The sequence below is a fragment of the Acanthochromis polyacanthus genome, chromosome 4 (assembly GCF_021347895.1).
Source record: "Acanthochromis polyacanthus isolate Apoly-LR-REF ecotype Palm Island chromosome 4, KAUST_Apoly_ChrSc, whole genome shotgun sequence".
In the NCBI taxonomy this organism is placed as follows: domain Eukaryota; kingdom Metazoa; phylum Chordata; class Actinopteri; family Pomacentridae; genus Acanthochromis; species Acanthochromis polyacanthus.
Window position 1 is genome coordinate 13,356,859 of NC_067116.1, and position 26,549 is coordinate 13,383,407.

The 26,549-nt window shown below is 38.6% G+C and overlaps 1 protein-coding gene across 1 annotated transcript; it reads right to left on the bottom strand.

Moving 5' to 3' along the window:
• Positions 1 to 723: 723 nt before the first annotated feature.
• Positions 724 to 26,091, bottom strand: LOC110960014 (regulator of G-protein signaling 8-like). The gene is made up of 5 exons (XM_022207057.2): positions 25,870 to 26,091; positions 11,366 to 11,476; positions 9,347 to 9,408; positions 4,995 to 5,161; positions 724 to 3,505 (listed from the first exon to the last, which is right to left on the bottom strand). The coding sequence occupies exons 2-5, from the start codon at positions 11,464 to 11,466 to the stop codon at positions 3,311 to 3,313; spliced, it is 525 nt and encodes a 174-aa protein (XP_022062749.1). The 5' UTR covers positions 11,467 to 11,476; positions 25,870 to 26,091; the 3' UTR covers positions 724 to 3,310.
• Between the last annotated feature and the right edge of the window lie 458 nt (positions 26,092 to 26,549).

A 26,549-nucleotide genomic window follows, 5' to 3' on the forward strand; every position in this document is an offset into this window, starting at 1 on the left:
CTGACTTGATGCTCTGCTTGTGATCTACTCCACAGTGACATATGTGTTGGCTGTGTTTGCAGTCTACTGGCCCAGATACTGTAAGTGTGTGTTGTGTCTGCCTAGCAAAGTGCTGTCCCACATTCATGCTGTTCTTCATTCCCTGAGTGACTAACACATCGACAACAACGGGTAAGTTAATGGATATGTAATGGTCCAGTGGGCAAGTCCATCACTAAAAGCAACAGTGCTCTAAATATTAAGAAAGCTTATGCTGTTAAAATCGAAACAGTAAAAATAGTACGATGTTTGATGATTGTGTTGTTTTTAGTTTTGCTTCATTCTAACAGTAAGTGCAAGTCATCACTGATAAATCAGCTGAAACATCTGACTTAGGATGCAGAAAATATGTAAAGTTTTAGGATGTTAAGAGGCAATTAACTAACTTTGCACTCAGCAGTCACAGTTATTATACTCTCAGATTGGCAAATAGAAACAGCCCTTGTAATACTAAATCTCTTCTCCAAAAAGGCATTTTGAAATAGAGTGATGGACCACTCAGACTGACTAGCAGGTTTTCATTTTATCAAATGCTTTTTTTTTTTTTCCGGTCGTATTTCATTGTAGTTATAAAATGTCATTACAAACTGGGTCAATCCATCCGTCTGGTCAGAGGATGAATGCATTTTCGTAGCTCTAATACCCTTTTGGTATTATGAAAAAGAAGTCACACACTCCACAAAATAGAGATGCATATTTATATTTAATCGCAAAATATAGAGGAGAGGCTACATTCATAAGGAACACAGTAACATACCATTTATGGCAATATGTTCATGTTGTTGCATGTCCAACAGGTTGGTCTATATGGTACACATGCACTACAGGAAGGATTTGTCACCCTTTAAATGTGCAGGAAAGTTTTCAGTCAGTTAATTTAAAGGAGTGCAAATGCTAAGGGAGTTGCTTTTTTGCAGTCATTTTCATAACATACTGTACAAGTCAAATAATATCTATATAGTTATTCTGAGTATTGCATCATGCTGAAAGTAGTTTTAGGAAATTTGCACAACATGTTTTTCAACAGATTCTGTGAGGGTTGGGCTGAGTCTTTAAAAGCACTGCAAACAGCACCGGGGCACCTGTGTTTCATATTCAGTTTAATGAAGTACTGACTGCTGATTATATTCCATATTTTAGCAAATTAGTTATGCAATTTCTATTTTAGTTTGCCTTTTCAATCCCTTTTAAAGTAGTACTTTTGAACTTTGCAAATGCAGATAATGAGTCATTGCATCAAATTTTTTCAAGACCAATGTTAATGAGGAGTCCAAAAAAAACTATTATATTTATGATTTTTGTTCCATAACATGGCTTAATAAGGCCCAATTAAACAAAATATTATCTATGAATGACTGGTCCAAAAGGGTGCACTGAAATAACAATCTACATCAAGATGAATAGAATTGACAGCAAATCTCCACTTCTTGAACTGAAAGCAAAAACAAACCCAACCCTGTGTTATATTCAACATTTAATATCACATAGAATACCTGCAATAGTTTACAATACACAGGATTATGCAATATCAATATATAAGTTCAACGTCTTATTTTGGCACAGTTTCGGATATTAAGTGGTCCCTTACTTTGTTGTTCGATGTAAACACAAACTACCACAACAGGTCTAATCTTTGCATACGACAGTGTCTATTTTACAAAGAAAGTAGGGTGAGTGATGGCAGGGCTGGCAAGTCACACGATAATGAAGGTTTTCTCATTATACTTTTCTCCGTCATGAAAAATGAGAGAACTCCATTACAAAGTCTTGAGTAAATCCAGTCAGGTCAAGTGTGCTAGACTTTTACAAGGGAGGCAAAGTATACAGAGGAAGTCAACCACCTTCTTTTGCAAATATATATACACTGCAGTGAAGAGGAGAAGCAGGTTCAACGAAAGAGAGTGAAAATGTTGGCAAAGTATTCTTCCAAGTCATTGGGTTGATGCCATTTCAGTTTTACAGTCTGACCCAAAAAGCGCCAACCATCTGCTGTAATAAAACTTTCCACCCAAGAAAAAAAGAGAAAAAACCTGCCCCAACAGATCATTTGTGCAGCCAGCTTGTTAGGACCCATATCTACTGCATGCTTCATTGTGTGAGCACCCTCTAGTTGTCAAAGTCTTATGATGTGAGTGAAAGGAAGAAGCAAAGTGATGCTGAATCACAGAGTCCAAATGGGGTGAAGGTTGGGGTGGACGGATGGGTCCACAAAACTTTTAAGAAAACATGTGCATTTTGAACCAATAACCCTGATATTTCCATAACCTGACTATGGGTTTTTACTCCAACCATAATGCAAAGGTCCTCCATTTTAACTCCAGATTTTCCTCTAAACTCAAGGTGTGCTTTACGCCTACATGTAATAGGAGGTGTCAAATATCTGTGCTATATTTACTGCTGCTCCTGTTGTTCATATTTATCAAGGCAGGGGGTAAATATGATAGTCGTTCACATTGGAGTACATATTGGTTGAAGACATATTGGTTGCCAATTCTATCTTTGAATAAAGATATCAATAATGGTTATCATAAATGGTTAGCATTATAAAAATGGATCTCAACAAGATAAACAATGTGTTTTGCTTTAGATATATGCATAATTTTAGGACATCTGTAGTCATTCATCTGTCCTCAGTTTTTACGCACTATGTATTATCTCAGAGTATTCACCTTAAAAAGTTTAGTTTCTTTATGTTGGAAATGGTTTTAGAAAAGATAATCTGAAAATCATGTTACAGTCACTTTGCTTTTTGGATTTTCTGGTTTTTATGGTCATTAAAGTCATATTAGGGCAGCTGTAAGTCATAACTCAGAAAATGTTTTTGCAAGATAAAATAGTTGTAGTATTTTATGTAACTTTATGTTACATGTGGTCCAATGGTCCCATCTTTAATCATGCTATATGACTTATGTGCATTACTAACTTTAAATAAATAACAGAGATAACAGAGTATTTAATATGTATTGTGATAAATATCATTATTGCACAATATCATTTTATTGTGATACTATTTTCAGACATATTGCCCAGCACTGAGCAGAGGTAAAACAGTTAGCTTATCAACACCAATCTCTTCTCTGTCCAGTGCAGTCCACAGAGACACATATTATCTACAGGGATTGCATGCATGGAGCTGGTGTAGACAAAAGAAACAGTCAAGCATGTCACCCCATTTTTGCAGATTCACAGTATTAAGAGATGATGTCAAAGGGTTAACAAACGATCTACAGTATAGGTCCAATATCATGTCCGCTGTGGTCTTCAAATTTTGTTAAACAGACCTCCGCTGGCCTTGCGCATGAGCCCTGTTGACTATATCCTGGTACATCTTGGACCTGAGAAATCGTGGGTAGGAGTCTTTCTCCATGAGGCTGTAGATTTTTGCTTGGGCTTCATTGAGGCTGTTTGGGGTGGGATCCGCCAGGCTCTGCTTGGTCCTTTCCCTGGTGCGGTAGTCAAGGTTTATCTGTAAGGATGAAGGCCAATAGGTAAGGAAGGCTGATATGTAAGGATGAAGACCGAACACATCTTTTTAAAGTTATAGTCACACTGAAAGTGAAATCAAATTGGAATGACAATCTGTCTTGAGTCAGATAGTTTGTTTAGAGGAAATAAATGTTTGGTGGAGCTCAAGAACAGTTGCAGAATTTCCCATTTGTTATAATAAACTGTGTTTTCATTACTCCTGTCCAGGACCTATAATAGCTTTTCTGCATTAGAGTTTGTCTGTGCAGGACAATGGGTGGAATTAGTGATGATGTTTTGGGGACAAGATCCCAGTGGGCCAAAGCAATTGAAAATGAAAATGTTGAAAATGTTTTGTATTCTACTAACAATCAGTGAGGTCTTCACCATGTTGTAGCAAGTTCTCCTAAGCTTAGTCAAGTAGGGCTTATGGGGCACTCTCAGCTAAACAAGATGGAAGTAGAGTTGGTTCCTGTTCACATCAGCATTGATATGTGATTCAGAGATGATCCTCACTGTAACTAGTCAACTGATGTCCTCTGCGTAAGCACATAATCATTCTCAAATCATGTAAGCTGGCTTTGTTCACAACATCTGAGAATTTAGAAAAGCCCATTAAGTCATATGACAAAGAGGAGGAGTCTTCTTCACAGACTAGTCATGAGAAATATCTGAGTAACTGGTTTAAAATTATACGCTTGGTATTTGCAAATGGAAATGATGTATGCATTTATTTTCAGAGCAGAAAGAAAGATCCACTCATTTTGGCAATTGCATGTGGGGATGCACTTCAATGCCATGTGTTTAGGGCTGATATGATATGTCCCCTAATCATTTGGCCATTGGGCCATCCAACAAAGATGGTTTTGTAGCCTACATAGATTTAACTAAACCTTTTTCATAGTGATGTTCGAAAATGCTTATGAAAATTACATAAAAACTAAGATAAATATTCTTTTTCTTTACGTGAGGGGTAGAAGTGACTGGACGTTATTGGATAGAGTTAAACAGAGAACAAAACAATGCAAAAAATATTTTGATTATTATTTGAAATATATTCTACCTTTTAAAAGTTTGGAATCACCCAGACAATTTCATGCTTTCCATGAAAGCTCACACTTTTGTTCATTTGCAAACATAATTGTATAAGGCTTTTCTAATCATCAGTTAGCATTGTAACGATTAGCTAAAACAATGTAGTACTAGAACACAGGAGTGATGGTTGCTGGAAATGTTCCTCTGTATCCCTATGTAGACATTCCATTAAAAATCAACCATTTCCAGCTGGAATAGTCATTTATCAAATTAACAATGTCTAGACTGTATTTATGATTCACTTAATGTTGTCGTCAGTGAAAAAAACGCTTTTCCTTCAAAAATAAGACAATTTCTAAGTGACCCCAAACTTTTGAACGGTTGTGTCAGTATTGATGTCTTCATACCTAATGTCATTTAGTGAATGCTTTAAAACCAGTTACACTAAAACACACCTCTCTTGGTGCCTGAACATCAATGAACTCCTTAAAGATCTTGTTGGCTTTGGACAATAGCTTGGTTGAGCTCTTGAGTTTTTTGTACTCTTCACAGGCCATCCAGAACTCGATATTCTCGTCACTGAACTCTGTCTTGAGAAATGTCCGAAATGCAGGCAATCCATCTGGAAAGAACAAATTAATCAGAGAAAAAAGGGACGAGGTAAAAAAAAAAAAAAAAAAAACACAGAAAAGCACTTCTAAGAACAGCAGCTGAAAACTCCCTTTTAAATGGATGTTTTTCTTATTCCTTATTTTAACACAGAGTAGCTTGGTCATATGATACAAGATAAAACCCCTCATGCTATGTTGATGTTTTTCCAGTATGTGCACAGCCTTGTACGGGAAAGCAGGAAATGGTCTCATGATTAGAAAACAAACAAGTCAGAACAAAATGCTCCCACAGAGAGATCTCTCTTTTTTGTCTTCATCCATCAAGATAAGTGATCAATTAATATACTCCCTATTGAGGTTAACAGAGGAAGAGCATGTTTTTCTGCGGTCTTGTGCCATGTTGACAAGCTGTTTTCTACCCTCTTCATTTCTGCTGCTTATCTAACAAAGCTTGGCCAAGCAGAGGGGCTGGTTCATTACTCAAACTGGAACATATATTCTCATGAGTGTACAGCAAGAACAGGTTTACACTGACACAGGGCACATGTTGGTCTACTGTAATTTGTCCTAATACAAGGGAAAACCATTTGTGTCTTCAGTGTAATATCAACAATGGTGGACCTAAAAAGAGTAAAATCATCTGGCATGTACTTCAATAAAAAGAATTTGCATCTCTAACAGAAGTCAATTTTGTACAGGAAAGTTCATTACTAGTTTATTTTAGTAATAGGGTAATTTATTTGCTTTATTGAACATTTTGAAAATCTGCTGGAATATTTGACAGGATGTACCAATTCAGAGCCACCAGCAAATGCAGGACAAACACTGTTGAAGTATTAAGCCTGTTTAATTTTAAAAAGAAAAGGGGTTATAGATCAATAGCTTGATGGGCATGGGCTGTTCACAGCAGGAGACAAACGAGGGCATTTAAAAAAAAAGTGAAGGCTGAGTTAAGGCAAGAATCGAGAGTAGAATAAAAACTATACCTGACAAACTCAAATAACCTTTCTGCAACTTAATAAATCACCCAGAGACTCCAGCTTAAATACATCAGCGCAATTAGGAGCATCTGGGAGTAACAGAGACGATGCAGGGCAGCTGGGGCTACAGAAATCACTGGAGACTCAGGAGAGATCATGTGGCACTTTGGAACCAGTCATGATATTATTTAAAAAGCACATTTTTGACAAGCTACAAAGATTACCCATATGCTCATGTAGAAATGCTCACATTAAAAGTTGGTTGCGTGTTACTCTGGAGCCTCAGCTACGATGTGAACTAACTGTAACCCTGATGCAACAAGCTTAAAAAGCACAGCACTATTGATTGTCAACTTCACAGAGAGTTCTTGTACTAACAAGACATCTGAGAGCAGACAGTGTGTGCAGGTCAAGACCCCAGCAAACACACACACAGCTTTACACGCATAAGAATTACACAAGAATGGATCCGGGTGTAATGCACTCTTCCTCCTTTAAAATCAAATTAAGGATAGTGTGAATGTGATAACCTCCCAAGGGAACATTCAGTACTGTGTCTCTATTGCTTTGACATTACTCGTGTTATGTATGTGTCTCCGGGTGTGTTCATGTACATGTTGTTGTGCACCTCTCTAAATGCTTAGTCAATTGAAACAGGATACACAGGTGTGTCACGCTGTCTCCCTGCTGAGGGAAGGCTCTATTCCTGGCTCTGTAAAAAACTATATTTTCCCTGGGCACCATTACTTTTATCGTGTTTATATGTCAAACCAACATGTTATGTCACAACCTCAATCTGAACAAAACAGAATGTTGAGGAAGCAGCTTTCTTTCTTGTGCGGCTGGATATCTCAAACCATTGGCTAGTGCAGCCTTTGACATGATTGAGGTAATCACTTGGACCACCAGACCTGTGTGAAACTGGTGCACCCTAGTCTTGGAAGCTCAGAGTGAAGCACTTTCAGCATGTCTAAATTAGAAACAGATATTATAAAAACATTCAAAGTCTACACGGACCACCAATCATGAAAATTTAATGACAAAATAATGTAGATGGATTTTGACTTTACATTCAACATGGGTGTAACTGAACTCCAGTGGAGTTTTTAGTAGAATATTTTATTCGGAAGTGAGTGAATTTTAAAACAAGCCAGTCAAGACAGCAGCTGGATTAGCAGGTATATCATCAAAATATGTATCTCTATGTGTGTGTGTTCTCCACTTTTGTCAGCAACCACCTGCTCTGCTTCACATTTGGCAGAAGTTGTTTGGATGAGGGGTCTAAAATTTTGCCTAAAAGTTGCTTTCTGCTTTGGTTTCACAACTGTCATCACAGCATGGGAATGGGCAAGACAGACAACCGCATGGGGCCCTCAGGCTGTTAGGGGCCCCTGTGGACAGACAAACTGTACACCACAGAATATCTCACAACGTGGCACTTGTGGTGTTCTGAGCAGGCATATAATAAACAGGCACTGCACTGGTTCTGATCATACAAAATGTATTCTCATAGTGTATTTATGGTTTAACACATTCGTCATTCAGCAAAGATTCGCTAGCTCCTGTTTGTCTAATGTGAAGTTTCAAAATCAAAATAACTATGTGAATTAGACGAAGAAACAACAGAAGATTAATTGATGATAGATATTAATTACTCTGCCAAGGATCGTGGTGGAGTTATGTCACAATCGACACTTGTCTGTCTGTTGGTGTGTCTGTCTGTTAGCAACAATACTCTAAAACGAACACATTTGGATGAGATTTGCAGGGAAGGTCAGAAATGGCACAAGGACCAAGTGATCAGATTTTGGTAGTGATGCAGCTTATAGTCTGGATCCACGGATTTGTTCAAGATTTCTGTATCACTGTGAGATAGCGTCAACAAGTGAACACTACGTCATCTACAGTACCTGCTGACGATCACATGAGTGGGATCCTACTACAAATCCACTATTACGGACTTATCGGGACTTACCCATCAGAAACGATACAAGGAACAAGTGATTAAATTGTGGGCATGTTTCTGAATCTCATGAATTCCTGCTGCCCAGTACATATTTAGGTCACGTGATTCGATATCCGTACATAATGTACACTTGTATAACACACATCTGTGCTGAGTGCAAGATCATGTTGTTTGGGGGTACATTTATATAAAATGGACACATTCTATGTTGGTTTCTGATCTTCAATAACTCATGAATAAATGCTCTATTTTGAAACATCAACAAAAATAACATGCTGCATTTCTGACAATGCCATATGAGGGAATGAACAGCCTTAGTGAAGTATTGTACTCTCTGAGTGCTTTTGTGGTTCCCTTTGTCTTTGTCAGGAACTTGAATATTGCAAACTTTTCTTTATATGTGTATTTAATTTTTCAGAAGCTGTACCAAACTAAGATCAATTTAGTCTGATCTTAAGGTACAACAACTATAATCTTGATTTCTTGTTATCATGAGATAAGTGGGTTGATCCATCTAGAACTGTTTTGAGCTGGTTATGCTATTATCTATTGGATTGAAAATGTATGTCAGTATTCAAAAGAAACAGTCAGGCTGGTGCGACCTAACCTGCAACATATTCCATGGGCATTGCTTTGACACATTATTTCTCACTTTGTACATGCATCTTGGATATGTGTCAGTATGACATGAACTTTCACTTTTTACAGTTTAGTAATCAGTTTATTAATCTAAAACCACAGTGCAATGTACAATTTTCTGTATATTCCATTTTTAATATTTGCCTCTTTGAGGCTTAGTAAAACACAACCATCTTAAAAGGTAAAATGGGATTGGCCTGGAAAATCTGATTTTAATTGATTTGAGTCCAACACGGTTGATGTGCTCTTTAATTTGTCGGTTCAGTAGATTTGATGTCACAGACGCTATATCACATAGCTTGTTAGCAGACAGAAAATAAACACATGACCTGTTGATATGGGTGAGTGAATCTGTGCCAGAGTCTGTTTGGTCTGAGAGGAAGGTCAAAGACGAGTACACACCTCATTATGTTATAACGAGTCCTCACAACACAGAAATGAGACTCTTACATAAGTTGGGCTTGGAAGGAGGGACAATAGGCTTCATTTGTACTGAGTTAAAAATAGAAACTGTTATTGAAATACCAAAAGATTGTTTTGTTGATGGTGGCAGCGTTGTGCAATATGAACTATTCCCCCTGAAAAATCAAAAAATAAAAATGTTCACTTACATTTGTGAGAGATGAGCTGATCAAAGGATTCAGACCATCGGACAACTTCATCCGTTGATAGTCTGATGGAAAGAGATAAAAAAAAGGGAGCTGCTTGAGTCAGATGCTAACCAACCACTGTGTTTCATACATATTTAACACAGGAAGGAAGTGTATGTATTATTGAAAGGCAGTCAAGTTTAATGTATAATGTATCTTCTGATCACAGTGGTTGCTCCTTTCCAGGCTTTAAAGTACTTAAAATATCTGGTTGCCTTCACAGAATGTTGACAGGAGGGAGGAGAGGAAGAATAGCTGACCTATGTTCACATTTTAATGCTGTTCATGAAGAATTGAAACATGGTGGGATCCTGCACCATCTTGGAGATTAAAAGGACACATTAACTCATTTTACTCCTTCATCTTGGTAGATAATATGTGGATCATCAGGCTATATGTTAAAACATTTTTATGAGCATGAAAGCTAAAAAAAACAGTGTATCCTAAACATGCCAAGCCATTGTCGCAGGTTTCTTAAGCAACGTTCATGATGCGATTAATGTACCTTACTGGGTAACTTGGCATGGAAATGAATGGACTGATTAGGAAAATGGAAAAGTACTTTAAATCTTATGAGACTCAAGCTGACCTAATGAGTCTCAAGCTGATGTATGACATGCAAACAGAAGTACTAACTAACTCCATCCATCCATCCATCCATTCTCTATGGTTGTTGCTAGAGGTAGGGACCCGTACCCATAGCCTGTGGACTACGGATACGGCACTTGCCATTTGCCAATCAGATACGCGAGATCTGGTCACGTGACTCCCGGTAGACGCTAGCGGTACGGACCCGTAGCATCGGTACTACAGGTATGGACCCTAAACCTAACCCTAACACTAACCCTAACCTTAACCTTTGCTTACCTTTCAACAGTTTGCAGTGGTTAGCAGCTTCTTGACTCGCGAGACTCACGTACGGGTCCGTATCTGTCTGGCAAATGGAAAGTGCCGTATCCGTAGCCCACAGGCTACGGGTACGGCTCCGTATCTGTAGACACTACCATTCTCTATACACCGCTTTATCCTCACTAGGGTCACAGGGGGGCTGGAGTCTATTCCAGCTGACTCGAGCGAAGGCAGGGGACACTCTGGACAGGTCGCCAGTTTGTCGCAGGGCTACATATACGGACAAACAATCACACTCACATTCACACATACATTAGAATCATCAATTCACCTCAGGATATTTTTGGACTGTGGAAGGAAGCCGGAGTACCCGGAGAAAACCCATGCATGCACAGGGAGAACATGCAAACTCCATGCAGAAAGATCGCAGGAAAGCCAAGACGCGAACCACGCATCTTCTTGCTTCAAGGCAAAAGTGCTTACCACTACACCACTGTGCAGCCCACTAACCAAGTCACGTTGATTAATTTTACACTGCTTTTTATTCAATGTAGTGATAAAAAATAAACTTCTTTTCTTCTTTAATAAAGAAAAAAGTGTTATCATGCAAACACTTTGAATGATAGTAGAAATTTAAACTGATAATCTACACTACCAGTCAAAGATTTGGACCCACCTTTCCATTAAGAGTTCTTTTAAAAATTTAATTAGTTTCCACATTGTAGATTAATTCTGAAGACATCAGGAATATAAAAGAGCACAAATAGAATTATGTTGTAAACAAAAAATCTCAATCTTTAGTATTAATCTACAATGTGGAAAATAATACAAATAAATAAAAGCACTGAATGAGAACGTGTATCCAAACTTTTGAATGGTAGTGTATACGGCTGGTGTGCAGGCTGACACAAGTGCAATAAATTACACTCAAAATTCCTCTGAAAAATAAAGAACATCTCAAAGGAAACAACTCCCCCTGCAAAAATTTTGAAATGAATTTTAAACATGTAGCCAGAATGGTGTCTAGTAAGTTTTTTCACACAACAGAAGGTTGAGTCTCAACGTTTAGTCCCAAAGAAACAGCCGAGGCAGGATGTTACAGGATTTTTCTTTGTTTTCTGGCAGACTCACTTCAGACACCTGGCTGTGGTTTCATGCGCGGGAGGCAGGAACTCAGAGAAGTCATTGTAGGAGTCAGATTTGTTGGACAGGCAGCCTAGTCTGGTCTTCATGGTGCAAATCCTGCAGAAAAAAAGCACATATTTTCACAAAGGAAATGTACCTTCCATGTTCACAGGCAGCACAAATAGCTGTTGTTTTCCACCCCAAAGGAAGCAAAATTGGGATCAGTGTGAAAAAAAAAAACTTGCTTCAAAAAGTATAGAAGTACAATTCAAACTGCTTTAACAGAGTTGGGACCATCAGCAGCAAACTGTTGTTTAGGACTGACAGTGCTGCTTGAATGTAAAGTGAATACATATATAGAAAAACAAGGCAGAAAAAAGTGTGTATTTATCAATGTTTTCAGTGACTGTAGCTGTAGACACTAAAGCACAACTAAAATGCATTTTAACTGTAAGCTCAGCACCACCAAGAACGCTGCTGTCAGATTATTGCTGTTGCTAAGGTGGATAATCGTATGTTTTGGCTTCTGCTTGTTTAGATGTTTAGAGTATGTATAAGTTCTTAAATGTTGATGGGAGACCTGCTAAATAAACTGATAATAAAGATACAGAGAGATTAGGCAAGCTCACTGGACAAGACAGGAATGAATCTGGACAACAGGTGCAACTCCATATGCAAAACACTGATTCGGTAAGACTCGTTCAGCATGGAGCTTCAAACATCCCTAGTCTTTATGTTGGACTGCATTATGCAGATTTTAAAACCTCCAACACAATATTACCTGATTGAGTTCCCCAAGGAAAACTACAAATGAATGCAGCAATAATTTTTAACAGTTTACCAGCATTATCCAAGAGGCATTCTAATAATACAACATCATTTTATTTCTGTATGTAATTTATGTAACAACACACTAATAATTGTACTAGGGCACTTCAACCGCTAGATAAGATCAAAAGGAATACATCGAGCAGTAAAAAAAAAAAAAAACTAGCTGGATTAATTTATTTGTTAGAATAAACAGATTGTTTCATGCTTATTTATGTAGTCTGTTGCATAAATTGCCTAATATAGTGTAAAGCCCATTTTAAAGAACCATTGTGATTTCAATGTGATAAAAAAAAGCTACTTCTCTCAAATGGAGATTTGAACGTGGCTGAAAACAAACCATATCGCCATCTCTTGTCACTGTCTGTCCTGTCTCATTTGTACACTGCTGCTGTCATGGACAATTTGTCTGCGTTCTGCCTCCAGGACACATGGGTCACTCCAGATGGGGCCTGGTTATAACGACGCTAAATCAAATGCCAAACATTTCTTTAAAAGTAGGTCTATTTTGCAGGGAAAAAAAGTGGAGACCATAAATTCAGGCTATTTCATCAATGAGAAACCTTGACATATATACTACTGTTCAAAAGTTTGGGGTCACTTAGAAATGTCATTATTATTGAAAGAATTTTTTTTCCAATGAAGATAACATTAAAATTAATCAGAATTCCAGACATTGTTAATGTGATAAATGACTATTCTAACTGGAAACTGCTGATTTTTATCTACATAGGGGTGCAGAGGCCCATTTCCAGCAACCATCACTCCTGTGTTCTAATGCTACATTGTGTTAGCTAATGATGTTGAAAATCTAATTGATGATTAGAAAACTCTTGAGCAATTATGTTAGCACAAGAATAAAAATGTGAGTTTGCATGAAAACCATGAAATTGTCTGGGTGATCCCAAATTTACATATACAAGCAATATACAATATCCATCATAAACCATCATGGAGCAGCTGGTTAATGTAGCTTAGCATTAAAACTGGAAACAGGAAGCAGCCGTGTTTACAAAGGCAACAAATCTACATGCCAACACTACTGTTTACTGAACAATTACATTTCTTTTGCCTCATCCACACAAAAACCTAAGGTTAATTGGCTACAGTTTCATATTTATTCTATTGATGTTAGTGTGGTATCAATGTTTTCATCTACGCTAATCATTTTTGGCTCTAATAAGAAGAAACCCTGCAATATCAGCTTACTTTGTTGCAGTGCTACCTTTACTTAATGCCTTGTTGGCTTTCGTGACACTCTTGTTACATAAAAGTCTCCAGAGAGTTCTCATGGGTGAGGACAAGCTTGAGAATAGTGTTCAATTTGTATGGTGTCTCCTTGTAAACATTGCATTTGTCCATTCACCACAACAGCTGCTTCAAAGTATTCCTGTTTGACATAGCATTGTCTCAGATGATAGTGCAGCAGAGCAGTGATTTTTTATTTTTTATTTTTGCTGATGTTTGAACCTTGAATTGGGAGCTAAGCATAAAATGTACTGTTCATTAGCAAACACAAAACCATTGGCTGGAAATAATAGACCTTCGTCAAATTCATGAATTTCAAGCTTTCTTTAAATTTTCACGTTGTGTCCTCCATCCCACCTCTGACAGGGTTTTATTTATCATTTGTTTTTTGGGCTGCACTAATGTATCAGCTTTGCCTTTTAATGTAAATTATTTGCAGTTTGCTGCCATCAAGTTGAAAGCTAAGTCAGTGAATTAAATATTCTCGACAGAGGAGAACATGACTTATACATATAAATCACTCCTGCACTTAACTGTGTTTGGGTTTGGTGATGAGTTAATGTTTTATGCGCTTTTTCAAAGCTTTTCTTGCCCCACCAAAAATAAATCTGAAAGCACTGGAAGTCTTTGCAGCTCCTTTTAGATGTGGCGTAGATATGACGCAGCTGACCCAGAAACACTCAGGTTATGTGTGGGATGTTATGGATAAAAGAGATGCACTGGACTGGAAGAGTAGCTTGATGTCGTGTGAGTCATAATCTGAAAGATGCACTACTTTTGTTAATGAATAGTTATTTTCCGAGAGGCTTGCAACACATCGCAGGGCTATTTTGAGTGTGGGCATATTTTAAGAGTTTGAGTTAAGCGGAGTTCACTGGTGAGGGTTGCTGAGTTTTATATTGGTTGTCAAGAAAGTTTTAAAAGAGTGTTGTTGGGATGACTTTCTGATACAATGATGGCAGCACCGCCGACACTAACTCTGACTGAACATGCTATTCAGACAGACTCTTTACCTGTTGGTTAAGGCCATCAAATCAGAAATTTTTGTGACATTTCAGCAGTTTCATTATAGATATCGTAGAGAACCTCGATGGAAAATGAGTTTCTGATCGTGGAGGCTTGCTAAGTGTTTGCCACATTTAGCTGTTCAAGAGTTTCAAATGGTTATCATACAATCATCCTCAGTGGATCACAATCAACCAGCATATAATTCACAATATCGTCTGAGAACGACTGAGAGAAGCTCCAGAAATGAATCGTCTATGATGTGAGTCGTTCTCTGAGGACCATGAATATCTGTACCCACATTTCATGGCCTACTAGCTTGTAGAAACAGAGATATCTTAGTCTGTATTGAACTAATAGATGGACAGACTGACTCACCATTCATAACTCTTCATATCTTGTACTGCACTGTAATTGGATGGGCATTTCTGTTCCTTTGTCTGATGTGCTTTATTCGTTTGTCCATTTCAGATCTTGTCTTTTTGTGGTAAATATATCACATTGCCTTATATTTGTATGTACACTACTGTTCAAAAGAGTGGGGTCAATTTCATGTTTTTCATGAAAACACACTTTTATTCATGTGCTCACATAACTGCACAAGGGTTTTCTACTCATCAATTAGGCCTTTCAACACCATAGCTAACACAATGTAGCATTAGACACAGGAGTGATGGTTGCTAGAAATGGGCCTCTGTACATTTATGTAGATATTCCATTAAAAATCAGCCGTTTCCAGCTAGAATAGTCATTTACCACATTAACAATGTCTAGGCTGGATTTGTGGTTCATTTAATGTTATCTTCATTGAAAAATGTTGTTTTTTGTTTCTTTTCAAAAGAACATATTTATGTGACTCCAAAGTTTTGAGTGGCAGTGTATGTTTGATATATCTTGTCTTAATGCCCAAATGTAAAGCTAAAGAATTGCTTTGGTACTGAAACTGCACCAGTGAAGAGTAATCTGAGCTTGTGTGGTCTTATCCTTGTCATTGTCAAACAATTAAACTATGCTCAGCTTAAATTAAGCTGGTTTTCCCTACAAAACAGTGCCTTCATGTAGGCATCCCCTTCCATGAGTGATAATGAGTAAAAGCTAGATTGTGTAGATTGCATTTGATGTAAAGCAAACACATCTGGTCATGAATTCTTATTCGGCATTGAAACATGGAAATTAAATGAAAATTCTGCCACGTTATTTAGTAGATTTAATCCATTAGTGCTGGAAATGGAAACCAGCCTTTAACACATTTTAATGGCCACATTTGTATGTGTGGCAATTATGTGCCATTTTCAGCAGGTGAAAGTTGTCATGTGAAGTCAGTGACAGGAGACGTGGCCATATTGATAGGTCTGTTTAAATGTGTGCTAATCTGTCAATACCATGACAATAGCTCTTCCTGCTGCTATCATGTCTTCTCTGCTCGTCTCTCCTCTGTTTTGACAAATCTCTGTCTCCGTTGCGTTGTGAGCTACATTCTTTGTCTGCAGTATGCTGGAGACACGTGCTGTTGCTGAGCTATTTATAAAAATCTCTGACAAATCCATGTAGTCAGGAGGAAGCAAGTGCATGTTCTATTCAGCCATGCAGCAAGGCCGACTCCTGGAGGAAAGAGGCTAAAAACAGCAACAGCACTCTAACGTCTCAATATACCAGTACGCATCATGAATCTCAAGTAGCGGGCAACATCCGCCAGACCTTGAGAATGTAAGATGGCCTGGTGGGGTTGTTGGATTAAGAGTTAAAATCTAGATCATGGAAGTTGTGTCTATGTGTGTGTGTATGGATGTCTTGTTTGATGTTACTAACTTGGTGCAATGCAGGTTTTTAGATGTCTTCTGCCTCCATGTCCTCATTTCTGGGTGCTGACAAGAGACTGCAGTTCTATAAAGTAGATTTTTGTATTATGCTCACACACTGCAAAGGGGGGTTTGAAACAAAAGCAATAATGAATGGCTTACACTGATTTACACAAGTCAAATTGACATTAACATGCTCTGTAGAATCCTACTGCTTGAAAATGGTGAAACACATTTGCTAGGTTTCAGTAAGTGGACAGTGTCAGTTAAAAGACGACCTTATATATGGCACGACTCAGTGCGCACGGATTGCTCAGGTGCAACATATCTGCAGTGACGTTGGTGTTGACGTTAAAAGCAGAGGGCACGTGTGTGTGACAGGTCCTCTCCCAAGTTCTAAAAGAGCATCTAAAGTACAGGTCACATCCCTGCTCTCATTCCTGGCAGAGCGCAAGTAAAAACAGGCAACTTGTCAAGTCAAAGTTTTAGACATTTGGCTGTGCCCAAATATACCAACACGTTTTTCCCTTTTACTTCAGACCAATCTCCACATGCCTCATACTGTTTATATATAGCACTGTAGTGTGTTACAACTGTGCCAAAATCTGAAACAAAGCTTATATTTCATGAGAAAAAAAAGACACTTACCAAATTATAGTTACAGACAGTTATAGTTACAGGCCAATAAAATTGTATTGGTTCCTTACTACCATTAACAGAAAGTTCAAAATCCTCTTTAGGGTAGCGGGAGACTGGAGTCTATCCACTGACTTAGGGTGTAGGTAGTGACACCCTGGACAGGTCACCAGTCTGTCAACAGGACTATACATGGAGACAAACAATCACACTCACAGAAAATTTAGAATTATCCTTTAACCTCAGCATATTTTTTGCCAATATTCTTTATATATTCCTTCTGACTTCCCTTTGAGGCATCCCAGTATCGCCGACTCCTCCTGCCTCCCCAGAGCCTCACACATCCGTTAATTAATGAATCCACAGGCTTGTTAATTAACTCACTCACTCTCTGCTCCCCCTCCACTTTTCTTCGCAGAGTAATTCGCTCGTCTTATCTCTGCAGAAGCATTGAGCTGCGTTGGCCGCTTTGTCTCAATGACACTGTGTAACCTTGCTGTGTGGAGTTCTTGCTCCTTGGAGAATGAGGGGTCAAAGAAGCTCAAACAAATGATACACAGGGAATCATCAAGTTCCTCAGGAGGTATTTTCTAAATGCTGACTGTGGCAAATAATTACACGGTTTTGCAGAAAAACATTCAACAGTATCTTTGAATATGCTACAGCAGATAAAAAATCTACTACTGTTGTTTTATATTCATAAGAGAGAGTGTAAAAGAAACAAAAGAGAAAAGCATTAGCTTATTAAATGCTCAGATTATCATAGCTGAAATGCAACAAAGGCAAGCAGAAGACGTGGTTGTCTAAATCCCCCAAAGCACTGGCTATCTCTCAGTTTTTGTTGTAATTGCTGCCAAATGTTTCAAGAAGTAATGAAATGAATTGTCTACATTTTCCTCTCCATTCATTCCCAGAGTCCGGTTTGGCTGTTTCAGGCTAATTAAAATGTTCTGTGATTCAGATGATCATGGGTGAATGAACAGCAGTTGAGTTTTGGCAAACTGTCCATGTCTCCTTCCTCTCGACCGCCAAATTGTCAGATTTGGGACTTGAGTCACAGGAGCAAAACTGTGGTCTTGCACTTGTGTGTTTGCCTGTGTGTATTTGTGTAGTGTGCTCTTCCCTGACAGCGGAAGTCCAACTGCCCACAGAAGTACGTTGTCAGCCTCCGATGTGTTTGCAGCCTTTGCAACGACAGAAGGAGAAGTCATAGCTGATTGGGGTTTATTTCTGTCACTTGGAGATGTGATGTGTGTGCACGCACAACTAGGAGATCCAGCAACACCTGCAGCCCAAATAGCATGGCTCCTACCTTCTACCCAATAAAAAAAAAAAGCCAGAAATGAGAAAGAAAATTTGTAAAAGTGCAAATGTATCGTTTTTGCCTGCCTCTGTTGGCATTTCTTTTTCTTGTAAAGGCATCCTTGGGTGTCAAGAAGGCAGTTACGAATAAAACAGTTAAATGATGAGCTTTCATTAGAGGTTATCAGATCTTTTAAATGAAGTAGACTGGCTAAAACTTTTGGTTCTTGCTGTGTGTATTTTCCAAGAGCCAGAGGATCCTGACCATCGCTGTTTACAGCAAACAGTCCTGCCGAGTCAACGGCAGCTCAGAAAACGCTCCTGGGAATACACAGTAGATTAAAAAAAATACAAAAGACCTTGTGTCAGCTGTAAACGATGACATGAGTCAAAGGTGCATTTAAGTTTAGTAACTACTTTTGCATTGTATGGTTTTTTGTATTGTTTTTATTGACATTGGAGTCATCTTTTCATTTAATTGTGCAAATATTCTCAAGCAGCTTGTAGCATCTGTTCGGATAACTTTTTTTCTTAATGAAAACTGGACCACAATGAAAGCAGGTACTTGAGATGAATTAAGAATCCTGGTTGTGACTAGCAGCTGCACACAGAGCCGTTTTTGACTTTGCTGGGTCCTTGCTGATGTAGCAAAATCAGCAGAATTGCATTTGTCTGCTGTTCTTTTTATTGACGGGACAGAATAATGAGCAGTGCAGCAGTACTGACACGCAAAATAAGGGGATTAAGGATGTGCATCTAATTCTACATGGCATTATTTGAACAAGAACAATATATATATACTGCTTTGTCTTTGTTTTGTCAGAAGTCTGCACAGACTTTCATTATTTGTCACAAAATCAAATTAGAAAATGGTGAATGTTCAAAATGCTCCAGAGACTTATTTACATTTTTTTCCATACATTTTCCACCGTGACATTTAGAACTAGTTACATAATATTCCAGTCAGTTTTCTTTTAAAAACTGCTTTTAAAAATAAACGGAAGCAATGAGCTCAGACACGGATGATTAAAAATCACTTTAGTCAAGGATTTAAAAACTTTGTCCAGTGAGTCATGTTCCTTATTTGATGAATCATGTTCCATAACCTCACTGTTCGTCAGTCCTCTGAGACTTCCTGTGAGGACACCTGAACACATTTTTCACTGCAAGAGTCAATCTGGGATAAAGCTGTCCAGGAGCTTTTCAGCATATAATGCACAGGTACTATTTCCATCCACTGTCTCCTCAGAAAGGTACATTCATGTGTGCTTAAAATAATGTAGCCCCCCTGCTTCTCATCTATTTATTGTGCATCAGCATAATCTGTGTCCACTTCACAAACGCCAGCAGCTTATAATTTAATCTCTCAAAGAATACAAATGCACTCCACAGTCCTTACGACACTGTACATAATCAGTCAGTGCAGCTTGTTTGGAAACCTAAAAATATTTCCCATTTGCTCTACAAATGTTGATAACTGTCTTCTCTTCTACCACGGTAAAGTCATTTTGATCAATGTCCTGCTGGAAGGTGGTTTGCTGTTGTCACTTTTGTTGTCCACACGCTGCATACGATGTAAAACAACATCTCTTGTCCACTGCAGAATATCAGCTGACAGGACTTAGCACTGATTTTTAATTCATCATTGATTTGTCTTAATATATGAATGACTGAATTTAAACATGACATTTAAATTATGTCTTCACTTTAACAGTTGTTATTGCTTGTAATCAACCAAATCAAATGAAATAAAATTAAATCACATCAAATGAAATCAAAATATACTTTATTAATCTTGAAAGAAATTGAGGTATTCAGCAGCGTTCTACACTACAATACAGTCAGGTCCAGTGAGGTGTAAAAGCTTAGCAGATGTACACAACCATTCAAAAAATTCGAGGTCACTTAGAAATGTCCTTATTTTTGAAAGAAATGCATTTTTTTCCCAATGAAAATAACATTAATCATAAATACAGTCTAGACATTGTTACTGTGGTAAATGACTATTCTAGCTGGAAACAGCTGATTTTAATGGAATATCTACATAGAGGTACAGAGGAACATTTGCAGCAGCCATCACTCCTCTGTTCTAATGTTTCATTGGGGGTGTTGAAAGACTAATTGATGAATAGAAAACCCTTTTGCAGTTATGCTAGCACATGAATAAAAATGTGAGTTTTCATGGAAAACATGAAATTGCCTGAGTGACGGCAGACTTTTGAATGGTAGCGTGTAAACAATATAAATTACAATATAAAGAGAAAAACAGCTAAATAAAGTCCACCATCCCTACTGGGAACGTCATCCGCAAAGCTAATCAACTGCATTCAAATGTGTTGTTTCTGCAAACAACATCCATTTATTACTGTAGAAAGGTCAATAAAAATGTTAGATTTTAAACTCTCATGTATCTGATTTAATTGATAGATCAGATGTCCTGACAACCAATCACAGGGCGGATTTATCCTGAGCCTGAAGCTAGCCCTCTGTGGTGTCAGTTGCAAAAGCATCTGTCTGGCCAGCTGATGAGTAACAAGAAGAAATGTCGATAGTTAAGGCAGCGATCAAGATTTGTAGCTGCTTAGAACCATGTTTTGGATTCATAAAGTTGATAAGGCTTCTTAGTGGCAGCCATTTAATTTATTGTTTCGAAATATAAAATCATTATTGTAACTTCCAGCTAAATACTCAAAATCAACCACAATCGGACACAAAACGATTCTCTTTGTTTCAGCACAGAACAGTGGAGAACAGCTGTTTTTACACTTACTGTGACAATATGGCATAACTCTTAACATCCTGATACTCTGCATCTGAATATTCTTTTACACATCTCTGCTTTTACTTGGCACAGTTCTCAAAAGTGACAGCCTGAAGCCCAAACTGCTGTCACCCATCTCAGGCATACAGGGAGGGCAATCAAGGCTTCCACTTTACGGCCATGTATATGACTCACAACTATGTCAGATTACGCTCAAGTAAATCTGCCTGCCAGTGGCTGGACAGCTCTATTAAAAGCACATGCGTGTTGAAGATGATAAGGGCACACCACTGACTTTCATTAGCTTCTGGAGAACATTTTGCCTGGTGATAAAATTAGAGCTTGTCATCTACTGTAGGCTAAATCCAGACACGATGAGATGTGACTGGACTGAAAGGACTTTCATGTGTGCCTTGCTAAATTTCCCTTTTGGGGTAGTGTTAGCCTGTGGATGGGAAGAATTCATTACTGTGTCATTATTATGATTTTGGAATGAGTTCGACACACTGGTGCAATGAAGCAAAGAAAAATAAGCTTTTTGATATTTTGAACTGGAGGCAAAATTTTCAGAGCAGTGACAGAGTTCTGATGAGGTGGAGGAAGCATTAAAAACAATCTGTCATTTCTGTGGCTGCCTGAAGAACAGTGAAACGGCTGCAACATGTTTGTAAACACCATGAATATTGCATTGGATTAGGACATGCAACCAGTCACCCTCACCACCTTGTGTAACAAACCCTGTGATGGAGGTTTAGCTTTAGTGATTTTTTTATTTTTTATTTTACCTGAGCCTGTTGGTCAGGGTGCTAAAGCGCTTTGTTCCTTTCAGCTTTAGCCGCTCAGCGCTACAGACTGAGTGCATGTCTCTTATCGCTCATCCCGCCTTTAGCCATTTATGTAATCAGTTTGTTCCAGGGATTTATTTTGAATTGCAGAAAAAGGCTTCACTCTGAGGCTCGTCACTGTGTCTGCTGAAAGCATTTCTCCTCTGTGGGATTTTAAACTGCTGTTGTAACAAGCGCACCCTGACTTGTACCGCTGAGCTACACTGGTGCACTTCCTCACTTATTTGAACTGCTGCATGTGGTGACAATACTGCTGCGTACCATGACAGTAGACCTACAATCCTTTGTCTCTCAAACACTTTACAACAGGATTTATATGCTGTTGTTGTAATCCGTAGTATTAGTATTTGTTTTGTCAAAAATGTTCACTACATTTGAAAAACATCAACAGGAACTTGTGTCCCTAGAGCAGGGGTCGGCAACCCGCAGCTCCGGAGCTGCATGCGGCTCTTTCATCCCTCTGTTGTGGCTCCCTGTAACTTTGGAAAATAAATAATCCATCCTCCATCCATCCATCCATCCTCTATACACCGCTTTATCCTCATTAGGGTCGCGGGGGGTGCTGGAGCCTATCCCAGCTGACTCGGGCGAAGGCAGGGGACACCCAGGACAGGTCGCCAGTCTGTCACAGGGCTACATACACAGACGAACAATCACACTCGCATTCACACCTACGGACAATTTAGAGTACTCAGTGAACCTCAGCATGGTTTTGGACCGTGGGAGGAAGCCGGAGTGCCCGGAGAAAACCCACGCAAGCTCAGGGAGAACATGCAAACTCCATGCAGAAAGATCCCAGGCCCAGACCAGGATTCGAACCAGGGATCTTCTTGCTGCAAGGCGAAAGTGCTAATCACTACCCCACTGAGCAGCCCCAAAAATAAATAATCAACAGGCTATTTAATTAAATTTTCTTTTATTTTAGATTGTTAATTTTAAAAATGTAATTCTAAATTTGAAAATTATGGTGATCTTGTGACATCAAAATAAAACGTCTTAATTTTTTATCTGTCAAAATATGCGTTCCAGCCCTCAATCTCCGACACTCACCGCCCTGCGTGTATTCATCTGGAGTCTTGTTGATCTTCGGATCCCAGTGTTTGCTCTACATTCATTCAGCAGTGGTGGGTCATCATTCCTAAATCCTAGCCGTCGCTCCTTCAAATTTCTTTTTTAATTGTCGCAAATACACCACCGCTGCACATCTCCGCCTTCACAGCAGAATCCTGCATTGTGTCGGGTACTCCTGAGTACTAAGGTAAACTACGGATAATTGTCTTGCTCAGTATCTACTCTTTGATGTCAGGTTAATATGATGTTGCTCACGAGAGCATGGCTCGATGTCACGTCCAGGAGTGTTGTCTTGGAAAATGGGGCAGCGACTTACCGGAGAAAAGTTATTAGCTTAAGATAAATAGATTTTACAAGTTAAATAGACATTCGCAAATTATTGATTTCCATCTAACATTACGTAACATATGAGGTCCAAGAGCAAAAATGACATTAACCAAGTAAGAAATTCGTGGTAGGACACAATTTAAAAAAAAAGAATCTAATTAGAGACTTTGCAATTAATTAATCACGACTGAGGGCATAGAGGTAAAAAGCGATATATGCAGTGTTTTCATTTTAAATGCCAAAAGGATTTTGCGGCTCCCGGTGTTTTCTTTTCTGTGGGAAACGGGTCGAAATGGCTCTTTGAGTGTTAAAGGTTGCCGACCCCTGGTCTAGAGTCAGTGTTCTGGTTTTTCTGGTTAATCTTCAGACCTGGATGTCAAAGATCTCCACAGAATCAATTTTTACCAAACAAAACGTACCATGATGAAAACGGAGCTGATATAGTGTTCTGCAGATTACAAAAACTGCATTACCTCTATTGTAATGTACTTGCCTGGAGTCAGAGAAAACATTTCAATCATATCAATTTACAACTACTACATTAGCAAATAAATTTAGCTGGAGATGTAATGCGCCTTGGATTATGCTCTTTTCAGCTGACATTGTTTTTTGTCTTTCTGAGCTCTAATTGATGAAATAGGTGGAAAACATGAGGAGAGATCAGAGGGAATGACATGCAACAACAATCTGTAGCTTGAATGGGTGCATTGCATAATATTCATCTTAGCCCACTGGTGCACAAGGGCACTCCAGGATTAAAGTTTATCCACATAACCAGGTAACACATTTTACATGTGTGTGCAAACTGCTCCCATCAACACCACGTACTGTATGTACATTGAATGTATCTGCAAAATACTCACTCTTTGTGTGTTTTAATTATTTTCCTTGTTTCTACATGAGTTACATTTTATTTTTCTAAACAGATGTTTAGGGAATTAAAAGCACATTTTGAGAAAATAAAAAGTTTTTGCTTTCTTGCTGGGCTGCACAGTGAGTTGGTGGTTAGTACCATCGCCTTGCAGCGTCCCGGAATAGGCCTGGGATCCTTCTGTATGGAATTTGCATGTTATTCTTATGCATGTGTGAGTTTTCTCCAGGTTCTCCGGCTTCCTCCCACAGTCCAAAAACATGCTGAGTTTAATACGTGATATTAAATTGTCCATAGACGTGAATATGAGTGTGATTGTTTTGTCTGTTTATGTAGCCCTGTGATAGACTTGGTGACCTGTCCAGGGTGTCCTCTGCCTTCACCCTAAGTCAGCTGGGATAGACTCCAGCCCCCCACAACATTAAAAAAGGATTAAGCGGTGTACAGATGATGGATGGATGTTTTCATGCTGTTGGTTTCATGTTTGTAGAGTAAATGAAGAGTTAATTTGCAAAAACAGGTAACTCCGTTTTCAGAAAGCTCATGTTTTTATTGTTTACTTTAGATAATAATAATAATAACACTAATAATTTATTTTTCTCTATTTTGTAATGTATTTTTCTACTGAGTAAAATCCACTCAACTTCAGTTTGATTGATATTATCTCAAGTAAACAATAAAAAAGTTTTCTGAAAATTTATCTGCTTTTGCAAATGAACTCTTCAAATATATGAAGCTACTGCAGCTAGCCTAGCCCTTTCTAAAGGTAAACAATAGTTATAACAGCACCTCTAGAGCTCAATAACTAAAACTTTATGACTATAATATGTGATTATTGATCAGCTTTATAGGGGATAGTAGATTCATTTTGTGACTGTAGACTGAGTCAGATGTGTCTGCCTCTCTCTGGTATTTATGTTAATTCATACAGTTCTATTTGATTTTCATTTGTCTTCCTACTTGCACAACATCTACACAGTTTTTAGCTTTAATATATACATTCTAGAAATAATTATGCCTTTTTAATTTTGATATCTCTGAGTATCCCTGTGTGCATTCCTCGTATTTCTGTATATTCTGTACGTTTAATGAGTCTCTTGAATTTCCCTCAGGATCAATAAAGTTCCCACCAACCTACTTACCATATTTACCACAGACATGAACACAGTGTAGTTTTGTAATTTGTTTGAATTAAACCTTCAAGTATCATGGTTAGTCATGGACAAGGATATGGGTGGAAGGGTAAGAAGGGGCCAACACTGAAACACAAGTGGTATGGAAAGGGTTTGGATACACCTCATCCTGAGGTAGTACTTGTGTGGGCTTCAAAGCCCTACTTCAACTTTGATAGCTCTGCTGAGTGACATTTACCTGACTGAAAAGCCCTCAGAGCAACAGCATCAAGGGAGGGAAGGTGGGAGGGTGTGAACTGATTTTCAATACTTCTGACAGGAAATGGTACTGAAAGGATGCGTGAATAAGCAACCACTTAGGGAGAAATTTGGACATGCAGTCTACACAAACAGCATAAAATTAGGTGGATGACAGCTGACAGGAGAACATTCCTATGTGAAGCTCGCATTTCTCTCCTGTAATTGTTGCATTGCTGTTTCCAGTGTTAGCCACAAAGACGTCGCATCACTACATCAACAGTGTTTACCCTGATTTGCCAGTAAGCTTTCATTCAATTCTGCACATAATAATCATCTCTGGGAACCATTAAGAATAACAAAGACCTGCATAATGCCTGTAGCTCAGTGTCCACAGCAGAATTACATAACACTCTGTCATCCAATAAATTAATATGGATCCTTTACCTTGAGTCCGGTGTGTGAGAGAGCTGCAGGACTCTTTCTCCCCTTCTTTTTTTTATCACTGCCTATCCCCAATGTGCGTTTTGGCAGAACGCAGCCTCCGTCTAGCCAATGCTGGTTTGTATTCGTATGAAATTGGACAGCTCAGGACTGAAGCTATCTAGTGTTTCTGATGCCAGTGAGTGGGAGCTACACGCGGCATGCTCATTGGTGTGAAATCGTGGGGGGAGAGAGCAGTCGAGATGGGGAGAGACAGAGGCAGAGGGGGTGGAATCAGAGAGAGAAAGAGGGGGGAGAGAGCTTTGTTTGCACAGGGAAATCTCCAAGGACAACCCCGAGCACATCTGTGAAGTGGAGAAGTGCTGTTCGGTGATGTGATGTTTGAAGAGATGGAAGCGTAAATGTGTCGTGCAGGAGGGGAGCTGTGGGTGGATGAAGAGGTCTGAACTGAGGCTGCTGAAGGCAGCAGTTTAGATTTTGGAGAAAAAACAATCTGCCTCAAATCTTCAAAATGACCCAGAAGTGATTAGATAACACATTTGTCTTTAATACAGTTTTTGAATGATTTTTTTTTTTAAACTGACATTAATTATTATTACATTTTGACCATTTTAAAACTAAACAAAATAAGTTTTCACATTTTTCAACTTTAGATAACTAGAAAGTTAACGGGCAAATTTCAC